This window comes from Andrena cerasifolii, chromosome 7 (assembly GCF_050908995.1).
Source record: "Andrena cerasifolii isolate SP2316 chromosome 7, iyAndCera1_principal, whole genome shotgun sequence".
Taxonomy (NCBI): Eukaryota; Metazoa; Arthropoda; class Insecta; order Hymenoptera; family Andrenidae; genus Andrena; species Andrena cerasifolii.
Window position 1 is genome coordinate 5,276,632 of NC_135124.1, and position 13,545 is coordinate 5,290,176.

The window sequence follows — 13,545 nt, forward strand, 5'->3', positions numbered from 1 at the left end:
CTATTTTCGCCTGTATAATCACCCTCTGGACAAGAGTATTAACTATCAGTAGAGTAACACCTTGTATAGTTGATGGTTGAGAGGAGTAAACGGGACATTCATTTTTACAAATTAATTACAAAATAAATGAGACAAAGTGCTAGATAGATGCAGAACTTAAATAACCACTTGACAATTTCTGATAATTTCTGTACTGCTGGCAGAGATGGGTAAAGACACGAATTTTTTATTTTATACACGGCACGTGTTTTAAATGTCGTATATGTAATAATTGTAATATCCTTTTTAACGTAGTTGAATCAGAACATTTTAAAACATTTATTAATAAATTGAACAATCAATATGAGCCCTCTACAAGGAAAATTCTGTCAATAACAGTTTTGGATGCACTGTTGCACATTATAATATATTCTATAAGGAAAGATGAACCTGAAGATGGAGTATTACATACAAATTGATGATTGGAAAAATTCAACAGTTAATACCAAAACTACACGGCTAATACAAAGACGACATACATACTACATTTACGACACGGTGTAAAATATGTATTTACCCACGTCTAACTGCTGATAATGCACATAGCCGAAGGTTTGCGGGGGAGGGGGAGGTTAGCAGCCAAATAACGCCGCAGTCATCAGTTGAGAGCATATCCAATGTCACATGTGGTCACATGAGAGATGACAGGTGGACAGACCATCAAAGTCCTTTGCATAGTGTGACACAGTGATTCCTCTAAGAATTGACAAAAGGATTTAGAAGGAATAATAATGACATTCCTGGTTAGTACCTATTTAACAATAGGTTTCTGCGCATTCTTATTTCACACGGGTGCTGCTGCAAATAAATATTCCGCTGAAGCAAATAAACCACAGTCTCAAGATCCTTTGCAATTCCCAACCTCTCTTCGCGAGTTGGACAAGCCGTATCGAATGTCAAAATTAAACGTGCTCTGGGTTAAAGCGAAAAACGTGAGTATTAACAATGGCGGTAGGAGCGCATTGGCGTTATGAAAATACAACCATGTACACGCGCGGAAAAAGATATTTAGCAATTAATCTTCTTACAGCGTTTGACTGACACAAAGCTGCAGTCAATATTCAGCGATTTAAAGATTCATGATAAAGAAGAACTTGCATACAAGCATTTCAAATCTGATGGGAAAGACCCAAATGGCGAAGAAGAGGCACGTCTGAGAAAGAAACTCATTGGTAATTTAGGATAAACACAAATATTCTCGCTGTCGTTTAAGAAGGAACCTGCCGACCGACGAGTTTAGACCGGTTCTGCGCAGGTTGACGCTCATTGGTGCCGGGAGAAGCCACTATTGGCTGTACCCCCACCAACGCTTTTTCGGAGCCAATGAGCTCATTCTACATGCGCGAAACGGGTTCCTTCTTAAATGACATGGAGAATAACTTACCATGTTTTTTCAATGCAAAAATTATATAGCGAAGACAGAAACTGGCTGCTTAAGAGCAATTTACCTCGGGAACAAATGTCTGTCACAGCCTTGCTTTTATTCTTCAGAATATGCTATCTGTATTATAATGAAAACTGTGCTCCTCCTTCACTGTTTTACTTCTTCAAGACAGTGAGGAGATGAAAAATAAAGTGTAAGGTAGCTCGAACAGGTAGCTTCAACATCCAGAATCTTTTATCTCTATTGTAATTAATTTTACTTAATACAGCACTTACTGCATTTCAATGTGTTCCAATTTGTTTGTTTACATTGCTTATTAATTGAAAAATCGCTTTTCATTTCTAGGGATTATGAGCACATATGGAATTTTGGAACATTTCAGCGATACAGAGGATAAGGAATTACTTAAACGGCATAAAGCATTAAACGATGGGAGTAACTATATTGCCAAAGATGTGTTTAAAGATAAAAGGTTGAATAACTTGTGGGTGAAAGCTGAATTAGCAGGTTTTACGCGTAAGTACACCTTAAGGGGACATTCTACTCTCTCGGCCGAAAAATCGGCCACTTTTCGGCGATGGTTTTCATTATGAAATCAACAGTTAACGTTTTCGAATTTCTGGGGGTTGCATTCTACCACTCTTGAAATACAAGAAAAAATCTTTGTTGCTTGTTTATGTCATTTGTTTGCATAAATATTTCGCAGCGAACTTGGCGGCTTTAGAATTGCTGGCGGTTGAAATTTCGGACGACTGGATTATCGGAAATAAAAAAACCAAACATATTTCTAATTCGCAGGAGTATGGTTATCTCGCTTTCCACGAAAGAATAATTTTTAACCAAAGTTATTAAAATGGGAGTCGATCAAAGTTGAAAGTACCAGAAAAGGGCATTTCTTTTCTGTTTAATGGATATAAAATGTGGGAAAATATTAAAAAATCTTAAGTTATTTGTGGTTAGCGAGATAGCCATACTCCTGCAAATTAAAAATATGTTTGGTTTTTTTGTTTTCGATGATCCAGTCGTCCGAAATTTCAACCGCCAGCAATTCTGAATACGCCAACTTCACTGCCAAATATTTAAGTAAACAAGTCAAATAAACAAAACAACAAAGATTTTTTTCTTGTATTTCAAGAGTGGTAGAATGCAACCCCCAGAAATTCGAAAACGTTAAGTGCGTATTTCGTTATAAAAACCATTACCGAAAAGTGGCGAATTTTTCGACCGAGAGAGTAGAATGTCCCCTTATTATTTACTATCCCGGGATTGCGGAGTTTTTTAAAGTCTATCTCGGGATTCCGGGACTAATCCCAGGATTGGGTAATAGAAAATTTCAGTAATTATAATGATATATTATGTGTTAAAATTCGACATCTTTATTTAAAGTAAACAAACTTACATTTTATCATTAGTGTGAAACATAAGCTAAAATCATTTTTCATAATAAAACAGTAGAACAATGATGAATACTAACGTCTCAATAAGTAGAAAATATCAGTAAACCATTATGAGGATTTTTGGAAATGCGAACGAAGAAACAGCAAAGCACCTAAAGTACGTACATATCTACAATGTTTGTGTTCAGACAAGTTGCGATTTGCAAGTCGCGCGATACCGAAATAGCGGAAAGTGAAAATTTCATTGTAAAAATAAATATGGTGCAGTTGGTTGTATGCGACTTAACATTATTATTTAAATAAATCATTATTATTATTATTGTCCTTATTATTATGGAATGACTGTTTATTTATATATTTTTCAGGTGTTCATAAAGTAATTTACATTTTTAAAAAATCCCAAAATTCTCGGGATTAGTTATCTCAAATCCCGGGATTTTTGGACTCCAAAAAACAGCCGGGATATCGTAATCCGGGATTGTATTCCCTAGTGCCGAGTGGCCGAGTGTTACCCATGCATTTGCCGCTACTCAAATGCCTATAACTTCGGGAATTTTACGAATTTCAAAAAATCCTTTTAAACACGTATTCCTAAAAGGTTGAGCATTCGAAAAATGAAATAAAAAATTTATAGACCGGAACCTCCCCTTGAATAGAGAATTTGAAATGCATAAAGCTAAATATTGACTTGCCTATTTTCCATCTGTGTCCAATAGATGAAGAATTGCAAACTTTAAAGGAAGAGTTTCAGCATCACCAGGATAAAGTAGACGAATACATGAGCATTTTGAAAGATGTGGATGCTGGAGATCCAGACATACATAAAAGTTAGTAATACAATGCTATGGGGTAAAATAGAATAAATTAAAATTTGTAATGGGAGTTGGTTAAGTGGATGGGATGAGCATGGCTGTAAGCACAAAGGCTACAAGAGAAACTTTAGGTAATTTAGGATTAATAGCTTGAAAAAGGGCGAACATGTAAGGATCACGGAAACGTAGTTGGGAGAGAAGATTGGGAAAAATGTAAATGGAGCTTGCTAAAAGAATATAAATGGATATACTAAGCAAAAGAAAGAAACGGTACAATATTCGCATTGTACAATACGCAGGCTAGATTAGTGCAAAACAGTGCTATATTAATCTTAAATCAGTATTGTGATCACGATGTTAGTAGTAAATAGGTTTATTTTTTGCCTTTCGTGTTATGTGTGCAAGTCTTTCTGGGACTGTTAACTGAAGATTGTGCTTTCGTTTTGACTTCTTCCTTCATCTTGTTCTTCTCTTTTTTCCCCGAACCATACGCATCCACTCCGCTCCTTCTTCTTCTCCCTTCAGTATCCCTCTGATCGTTGAATTTTCTTTCTTCAGCTCCTTACAGTCTTGTAGCATGTGACCCAGTGTCTCTCTAGCCCCATTACATAGTCTGCATACTGTCTCTTTTTCTTCCTTCCAGTACTTGCTTCCCCGCTCTTCGTTCCCACATCTGAACCTTGCAACCATACTTTGGTCTCTGCCTCTGTACTTTTCATTTAGGTAATTTGCTCTCTGGCTGCCCCTGATTTCTGTGTAATGTGCGTTGTTATCTGCCTCCTAGTATTCTGTCGTATTGCCATTGCCCTGTCTCTTTGCGCTAGTTCCTCAGCAAACTCTCTTCCTCTCCTTCTTTCTATTTCCGATATGTATTGGTGTATAAAGCAGCATTTAATTATATGGATTGTGAGTAAAAAGATTAAAAACGAATGTAGAATGAACGCGAAGTGTGTAGTGGCCTAAAAAATTTGTTTGCAGAACTCATTCAATATAATTTCATTAAAAAAAGTAAATTTAAAATGTTTAATGTTTTATAGATAGCCTTTATCATAAACCAGAAAGTTCGAATGTAATACCAGGGGAAGAGGAAATCTCTAATAATGTCCCTACACACGAAGATGATTATTTAAAAAAGGCATCTTTGCTTCGGTATGTACATACATGTATACATATAATTAATTTATCGCTCAGTTTCATAAATATGATATATATATATATCATTTTAGAGAAAAGCACTTGGAACTTAGGAATGGATACGACCGTTTGGATACATTAACTGCTAAAGGTCCGAATCATAGAGAATTCGTGGAACCTAAAGTACAAGGTTTGTGGCGATTTGTATTGGAAGCTTCGTTTTCTCCAGAAGAACGTGCTTCTTTGAAGGTAAAATTATGTAAAATCATTCTATATAGTTTTCTGTCCCTGAGAAAAAACAAAAAGTCAGATCTTACTTAGGTTTAGAAACATTATCCTGAAACACTTTTAACTACAATATTTACTAAAATTTTAGGATTATATAATTCAGTAAAGAATTTTTTTCATACTGTATTTTGTTATTTAGGAGGAACTCCTGCATTATGAAGGAAGATTGCTCAAGTTACGTCACCTACACACGGAGGCTGCTTTGGAAGCAGCACGACTGGGAAAATCTCATGATTTAGATAACTCTACAATGCAGCAACACATCAAGAAGCATGCTAGAACAGTCGAAAAACTTCATATGGATATTGAAACGAAAATTATGCAAAGACATTCGGAACTTTAACACATATCGAAAATAATGTAATCAATTTAAGTAAAAATATATTGTTAATGTAGATAAAGATCGACATATATCCAAGTTAACAAATAGAAATATTATTTTATATTATATTTATACGAAATATTTGTAAAAATTTGTATTAAAATAATAACGTTTATGTGCTATGAGAAGAGTAAGAATAATATGTATATACCATAATTTTTGTTTTATACTGTTAACGTGTTCATTATTGTAAAGTCGTACAGTTCTTATTAATATTTTTCCTGATATAGTGAGTGTTACTTACAAGAGGAGGACACCATGAGGTAGACACCGATTTTGATGAGCTTTGGCACGCCGGATCTATGTCGAAAATAAGTAAATAGGTGTCCCAGCATTTCTGCCATTGGGCCTTAATAATAAAAATATTTACATGTAAATTATTAAAAATTTCATAGTGGCCGTGGGGTTTTAGTGAGTAAAAATCCCACACTACCCTGGCGTCCACGGGAGATTCCCTTCTGGAGGCGTCGGGGTGCATTTTGAAGATGTCTCCACATTAAAAAAAACTTTATAAATTTTTTTTATAATTTTTTTTTTAACGAGGAAATCTTCAAAAGGCACCCCGACTCCTTCAGAGGGGAATCCTTCGGGGGCGCCAGGATAGTGTGGGATTTTTACCCATTAAAATCCCACGGCCACTATGAAATTTTTAATAATTTCCATGTAAATATCTCTATTACTAAGGCCCATTGACAGAAACGCTCGGACACCTATTTACTTATTTTCGACATAAATTCATCGTGCCGAGGCTCATAAAAATCGGTGTCTACCTCATGGTGTCCTCCCCTTGTTGGGTAACATATGAAACATCAATATTGCTATGGCAATTGCTAACAGTTTAAAATCTGATCTGCAGTGTAGACAGCTAAACGGATACAAATATATCTCTTTCTTTAATATATCAATTACTGCGAAGTAAATTTCAATAGTTAAGATACATTTTGCGTTACACAAATATATATATATTACAATAAAAATGGCAACAGCAGTAAAAGATCGTGTGATTCCTAATATGGACACTCTGGTCAAATACGACAATCCAGTTTTAGATACAATTCGTCCAGAAAAGGTTCAATTTGTTATTAATAAAATACACGTATACCTTGTATCTGAATTGTACAAAAAAAAATAGCAATATCAAAGTACGTAGAGAGAGAGAGTCATAATTTTAATTTTAAAACATTTTGTGATTAAGACAGGTAGCTAAGGACACAACGCCAAAAATTGGTGGAACAGTTTGTAGAGTTCAAGTCACTCCTCCAACGGTTGATACACGACGCGAAACTACTGATATATTGAATAGAATTTTGCCACCTAAGAAATGGGAAGAAGATGGTCAAATGTGGACTCAGCAAGTAAGACATTTTGCTCGTTATGAAAAGCCTTTCGTGTTTAAGAAAGGCGTAACCACTTTATTAAATTGTTTAAGCATAAGACGTTATTTTCTGTAAACAGGTATCGAGTACACCAGCAACAAGGCTAGACGTCATTAATTTGCAAGAGCAACTTGATATGAAATTGCAGCAACGACAGGCAAGAGAAACTGGCATTTGTCCAGTTCGCAGAGAACTTTATACACAGTGTTTTGGTAGTAGCTTTTTTTTCATCCTGAGTAACTACGTTGTAGTATTTCCTTATGATCCTCAAACTGAAATTACAGAATAATATTTTGTAGATGAGATAATACGTCAAGTTACGGTAAATTGCGCCGAACGTGGTTTACTTTTACTTAGAGTTCGAGATGAACTCAAAATGACATTGGCTGCATATCAGATATTGTATCAAAGTAGTATTGCCTTTGGAATGCGCAAAGCTCTCCAAGTACGTATCTATTTCGTAAAGAAAAAAAAAAGAAATCTTCACCCGGCGTTGGTAACGCGGGGAAATGTAACAAGAGTAGTAAGGTGGGGTCCCACAGACCCCGCAATTAATGTAGTGTATTATAGAAATCTATATCTTTAATTAAATTTTTGTTGCCCAAAAATACTTAATTAATTAAACATCTTTAATTGTCAACAAAAATATACTTCCTAAATATCGTATATAATGAATCAAACTAAATAACACGGCCACGCGTTGTTAAAAAGATATACTCAATTTAAAATCTGTGGTCTGCGAGACCCCGCCTGACTAATGCCGGGTTAAGCCTCTTTGAACACTTTTATAGGCGGAACAAGGGAAAGAAGATCTAATTGCTGCTGCAGATGAACTACAATTGCAGAAAGCTGAATTAGAAAAAACTGTCGCTGAATTGAAGCAAAAATTTGAACAGGCTGAGAAAAGAGCAGCTGAATTGAGAGAAGCTGAAGAAAAGAAACATATGGAAGAAATACAATTTCTCAAGAAAACAAATCAACAGTTGAAGGTAAATGTTTATATATTAGAAAGTTATATTCACTTTAGACAAATGTTTTTGAAAGGACTATTTTATTTGATGTACTTAAAATGTAGAAGATATATGCATTAATTAAATTAATTGTTTCAGACACAGTTAGAAGGTATTATTGCTCCAAAGAGATAAGATGATTGTATAAGTAATATGTAAGAAAAAGTCTACCATAAAATCTGTAATACAAGAGGAAGAAAATGTATATTAATTTACATATATATTCGTTACAGTTTTCTGACTTTAATGCAGTAAGTGTTCGTATAAAATGTTAAATGTTTTATTTTCATTTTACTTATTACCTGTAATCAGAATCAAGTATAAGATTTTTGCAAATGTACGCATGTTACAATTACAACTTTGTATTTATATATACGTATATATGTAGTAAATATAAACATACATAAAAACACATACTCACAAGGGAAGATCCCGAACCCGAAAATTCGAAAAATTCTGAAACTTTGTGAATATGTGGAGGATTTCCTGTTGATTACAACGCAATTTTTGTTTGCTGCCCAAATTCACTCGAAGGGGGTGAAATTAACCCTTGAAAATTCGGCTATTTTCCGATTTTGGGTTATAACTCGCAAAGTGTAAGAGATAGAAAAAAAGTTTCAAGACAAAAGTCACTTCTTTTAATTAGATCTAGCATTTGGTAAAAATTATTTTACAGTTTACGAGTTATAACAGAAAATCGGTAAATAACCGGATTTTCAGCGGTCAATTACACCCCCTTAGAGTGAATTTGGGCAGCAAACAAAAATTCCGTTGTAATCAGAAGGAAATTCTCTACATATTCACAAAGTTTCAGAATTTTTTCGAATTTCCGGGTTCGGGATGTTCCCTTGGCAGTAATCTCAGTATGTCGGGTCTCATTGTGGCTTAAGGGGGTAGACACGTCACGTGACCTGGCCGATTTGGCAGGTCGGTATTACAGCATTTTTTTCTGCACAGAAATGGTAATACCGATAGATCGACGATTACCCGGTGAACGCGAGAGGGAGCTGTTTGCTATTTCTGTATTCTATTCTGAATAAGGAAAGAAATTCTCAGCTGTTCCGTTATACTTATAAAAATTTAAACGGAAAGTCGGCTGGTACTGTAAACGTAGAAAATTCATTGTACATTTTAATTACTTGAAATGTGCTTATGCTACAATATTCTACGTTAGTAGTAAGAAATTCTAAGTGAAAAGGGAATATAGATGAGGGAATGTCCCCAGAAAATGAAATTTGTTAGGTTAGACATTTTTTTACTAGCAAAGCACCGAAACAGAACATGAAATACACTTATTACACGTCCTCTGCAGAAAGCAGTTATCAACAAACATTATATATACAAAATTGTATTGAATGTTGAATTGGGCTAGTGAAAATGCGCAGACTGGATGCGCGTGATTATTATGTGGTCGGCTCCTCGAAGTGACAGAAAATATAACCTAAATATGTGCTATATGACAACAAATGTTTAGTGGCTATTTCAGCTTCAAAGGCATCGCCTTAAAGTTGCAAATAAGAGGCGCAGGCCTTTCAAGAGGCGTTCGAAAATTCTGCGTCTCTTCGTTAAACAGTCACTGTCTCGAAACATCTGCGCCACTTCTCGCTCTTTAATTTGCTCTCCGGAGACGTTACTTTGTGCCATCTCTTTCGACGGCATGTTCTCCTGTTACAAAGCCCAATTTTGTGAATTCTGAAAATTTTCGCCAGATTTTGGCCAATATATCAGGAGAACATGAAGTGGAAAGAGGTATACTAAATTTCAGCTTCAAAGGCATCGCCTTAAAGTTGCAAATAAGAGGCGTTCGAAAATTCTGCGTCTCTTCGTTAAACAGTCACTGTCTCGAAACATCTGCGCCACTTCTCGCTCTTTAATTTGCTCTCCGGAGACATTACTTTGCGCTACCTCTTTCCACGTCATGTTATCCTGTTATGAAGCCTGATTTTAGAGATATCTGAAAATTTTCGCCAGATTTTGGCCCAGGTATCAGGAGAACATGAAGCAAAAAGAGGTATTCTGAATTTCAGCTTCGAAGGCATCCTCGATTCTCTCTCCGAAGACGTTACTTAGTGCCACCTCTTTCGACATCATGTTCTCCTAGTACATAGCCCAATTTTGTGCATTCTGAAAATTTTTGCCAGATTTTGGCCCAGGTATCAGGAGAACATGAAGCGAAAAGAGGTATTCTGAATTTCAGCTTCGAAGGCATCCTCGATTCTCTCTCCGAAGACGTTACTTAGTGCCACCTCTTTCGACATCATGTTCTCCTAGTACATAGCCCAATTTTGTGCATTCTGAAAATTTTTGCCAGATTTTGGCCCAGGTATCAGGAGAACATGAAGCGAAAAGAGGTATTCTGAATTACAGCTTCGAAGGCATCCTCGATTCTCTCTCCGAAGACGTTACTTAGTGCCACCTCTTTCGACATCATGTTCTCCTAGTACATAGCCCAATTTTGTGCATTCTGAAAATTTTTGCCAGATTTTGGCCCAGGTATCAGGAGAACATGAAGCGAAAAGAGGTATTCTGAATTACAGCTTCGAAGGCATCCTCGATTCTCTCTCCGAAGACGTTACTTAGTGCCACCTCTTTCGACGGCATGTTCTCCTGTTAGAAAGCCCAATTTTGTGCATTCTGAAAATTTTTGCATCATTGTAATATAGGTATCACTGAAAGTATGTAATTAATAGTATAAGTTAGAATCTGCAAAATTATAATAACTCGACAATAATGCTTGGAAGTTGGACATGCTATTGTAACCAAGTACAGAGGAGGACATACTATACTGAATGATATTATATAAAAATGAATGAAAGGAATAATACCGGAAATAATCTCACGTCAATATTATATTTATTTTTAAAGTAACAGTAATAAAAAAGTAATTCACGGTAGATATAGGAAAACTTTAAAATTTGTTTATTTATTGTTACATTTTTCCTAGACTATTTTCATCCAGTAACGTCTCCGGAGTGCAAATCAAAGAGCGAGAAGTGGCGCAGATGTTTTGAGACAGTGACTGTTTAACGAAGAGATGCAGAATTTTCGAACGCTTCTTGAAAGGCCTGCGCCTCTTATTTGCAACTTTAAGGCGATGCCTTTGAAGCTGAAATTTAGTATACCTCTTTCCACTTCATGTTCTCCTGATATATTGGCCAAAAACTGCCCCTTTTGCCCCCCCCCCCCCCGTGAGGACGCACATGGCAAGTATGTACATAGCTACACGGTGAAGATGAACGATGAACCCCGATGTAAAATGGTTGAAAGGGATAGATAGAATATATATATTATAAAGGTTATTACTAGTTATAAAAGTGTTCGATATATTGCAACAAAAATAAACTGCTTTTACATTCCATGTTTACAAATTGTTATACACTTGAAAAAATCGCTTAACGCTATTGTAAACATGTTATTCACTCACCAAATTGTCAATGTTCCCCGATTACTTGTTACTGTAGTAGAGTCAAAAGGTTTTAGCTGCTCATACTGCTCAGAACACATTTCTCCACTTTTTCCTTTCATTTCACCATTCCCGTATCATTTTTATCGTTTGTTCCTTCCTTGCAGCCGGGAGATGAGGAACAAAGTAGCGAAAAAGCAGATATTACTATGGAGTGGTCGCTTACTAATTTTGCTTGTTTAAAATCTTGTGAGTCTACTGTAAATATGATATCCATTTTATGACTTCCTCGATACACGACTTTACTTCATACGTTTCATTGAACACAGTAATGGGGAACACGTTCTTACAACATATATTTATACGCTTGCACACACGCACATACACACCCCTACGTCGTTGTTCGCTTTTGCACTGTTGATCTTTATATAATTTCAAAGCATCAGTAAGCATTGTTAATTTAACACTCCATTAATCCATATATTTTACAGGGATTATTTTGCGCTGCTCCTTTGATACAGAATGAAGAAATGAAACGTTGACGTTGCTCTGGGCTGGACCTGCCTCATTCGGAAGACCATCGTCGCATCTTCGTTGCGCGTCTTCTTCTGTTTGACAACTTTTCTGCCTGCATTTTTACGACTCTTTACATCATTCGTCCTCTAAGCTCCTCACGGTTTTTTTTTAAAAGTGGCGAATAACTCTTGCCGAATCTGAAGCCATAGTTGCAAACACATCATCTTGATAGTTCCATTAGGAGTAAAGTCTAAATATTTTTGAACGAAGTCTTAGTAACGATGCCAGTTGGTTGGTCCAATATCTCCATAAACTTGCTGTACTTTCTCCCTCAATCTTATGAAATATGCATCAGCAAAGTAATGACTATATCTCTTAAAAATTTCGTATCTAATTGTCACAAACAATGCAGTCCCCTTCGAAGTAACATCCCTCGGACATAATACATTTGCGCCAGTGAGTTTTCCACTCTTCGTAGCAGGATCAGAAGTCATCTTTTGGGAGACTCTTCGTAACGTCGGTTACAGCCTTTTGGTTATTGTCGTCGCTACGAGAATGATAGCCTTGGTCATTCAGTTTTAGTTTCAGGAGCAGGAAGAAGTGACAGAGTGACAGATCAGGTGAATAAGGGGGCTGCAGTATCAAAGAAATGAACTTTTTCATGACAAATTCACAAACTAACGCTGAATGTGCAGGCGCATTTTTGTGATGCAGGATCCAATTGCCCGAAATTTCCGGTCAAACTCGAATGGGCCAGAATGTCAAGATAAAATGTCTGATTCTGCTATACCCGGGATCACAAATTCCCTGTGGAGACTGGCGCCCAGGCAGAGGCTGATCTTCCATCGTTTCCCGTCCTTTTCAAAACACCTTATGCCAACGAAAGGCTTGGGCACGAGTTAAATAGTCATTATCAAAAGCATTTTTAGCTTTTCCGTACGTTTTCGTGGGATTCGCTTTCAGTTTAATAAATATCTTTCCATTCAAACTAGTGAGTTGAAACTTGCTCTGTAGGTAGAGTGGGTATATAGTTACCAGCTCGATGCACTTTTGTTTTTGTAGTGGTCAAAGTTTTCAAGTAAAAAACACAATCTCATTACATTTCAAACGCACCTCGAATGTTCCCTTTCAAACCGAATGCGACAGCATGCATAGGTCCCTCAAAATGATATCATATTTATATAGTCTATGATATCTACCAGTTGGTCTTCTGCAATGAGTACTCCACACGCTAGGAGTACCTTCTGATAAAGATAATCGGTAAAGACTTCAGAGTTTCTTCTAATTGCTGTGCTGGGCTGATGATGAAACGTAACTCGAAGGATTCACCTCCACTCAGGTTCCAAACGAAACCATTCGGCATTATTTTCCATAACATACTCTGCTAAGAGATTTGCATGGCGATCTCTTAAACGAAGCCGAAACTACCAGGGTAGTGCTCGTTTATGTGGGATAGTCGTTAGTTTGCCAGGCTAGGACATATTATTATTCTTCATAATGTCTCATGGTTATTCCGTTTTCTAATGCCGTAGCTGTGATTCGTACTCCGTGGCTATTTTCTTCTCAGATGAGATGTCTTCGTGCTGTAATGCAGCTGTAATACTCTTTTTGAGATCCGTATCGTCAAGAGAACCGCCAACTCGCAGTTTTGTGTTGTATACAAACGCTAAATCTGTATAGAAATTGTGCTCTATGCGGATACTAATGTGATAGAATCAATGGAACACTCGAGGATGACAAACGCGGTGCTTTCAACATTTCCTTCGCTGCTGACTCGTTAATTGGCTAAATCCCTGTGAACTTG

General features: G+C 36.5%; 3 protein-coding genes across 3 annotated transcripts in view; 2 read left to right on the forward strand and 1 right to left on the reverse strand.

The window, feature by feature from the left end:
• The window catches only part of LOC143371513 (transmembrane and ubiquitin-like domain-containing protein 1), a 66,771-nt gene that overhangs the window by 31,399 nt on the left and 21,827 nt on the right, over nucleotides 1–13,545 (reverse strand). The gene's annotated exons all lie outside the window — the stretch shown is intronic.
• On the forward strand, nucleotides 628–5,576 carry LOC143371515 (alpha-2-macroglobulin receptor-associated protein). The gene is made up of 7 exons (XM_076816754.1): nucleotides 628–971; nucleotides 1,070–1,211; nucleotides 1,769–1,939; nucleotides 3,537–3,647; nucleotides 4,670–4,781; nucleotides 4,859–5,015; nucleotides 5,194–5,576. The coding sequence occupies exons 1-7, from the start codon at nucleotides 771–773 to the stop codon at nucleotides 5,395–5,397; spliced, it is 1,098 nt and encodes a 365-aa protein (XP_076672869.1). The 5' UTR covers nucleotides 628–770; the 3' UTR covers nucleotides 5,398–5,576.
• Nucleotides 6,013–13,545, forward strand: part of Dnali1 (Putative inner dynein arm light chain, axonemal Dnali1) — a 130,320-nt gene continuing 122,787 nt past the window's right edge. The window contains exons 1-6 of the mRNA XM_076816774.1: nucleotides 6,013–6,505; nucleotides 6,636–6,791; nucleotides 6,892–7,024; nucleotides 7,112–7,257; nucleotides 7,604–7,801; nucleotides 7,922–8,206. Coding sequence (XP_076672889.1) covers nucleotides 6,413–6,505; nucleotides 6,636–6,791; nucleotides 6,892–7,024; nucleotides 7,112–7,257; nucleotides 7,604–7,801; nucleotides 7,922–7,957 — 762 coding nt within the window. The 5' untranslated portion in view covers nucleotides 6,013–6,412 and the 3' untranslated portion in view covers nucleotides 7,958–8,206. The remainder of the gene's footprint in view (nucleotides 6,506–6,635; nucleotides 6,792–6,891; nucleotides 7,025–7,111; nucleotides 7,258–7,603; nucleotides 7,802–7,921; nucleotides 8,207–13,545) is intronic.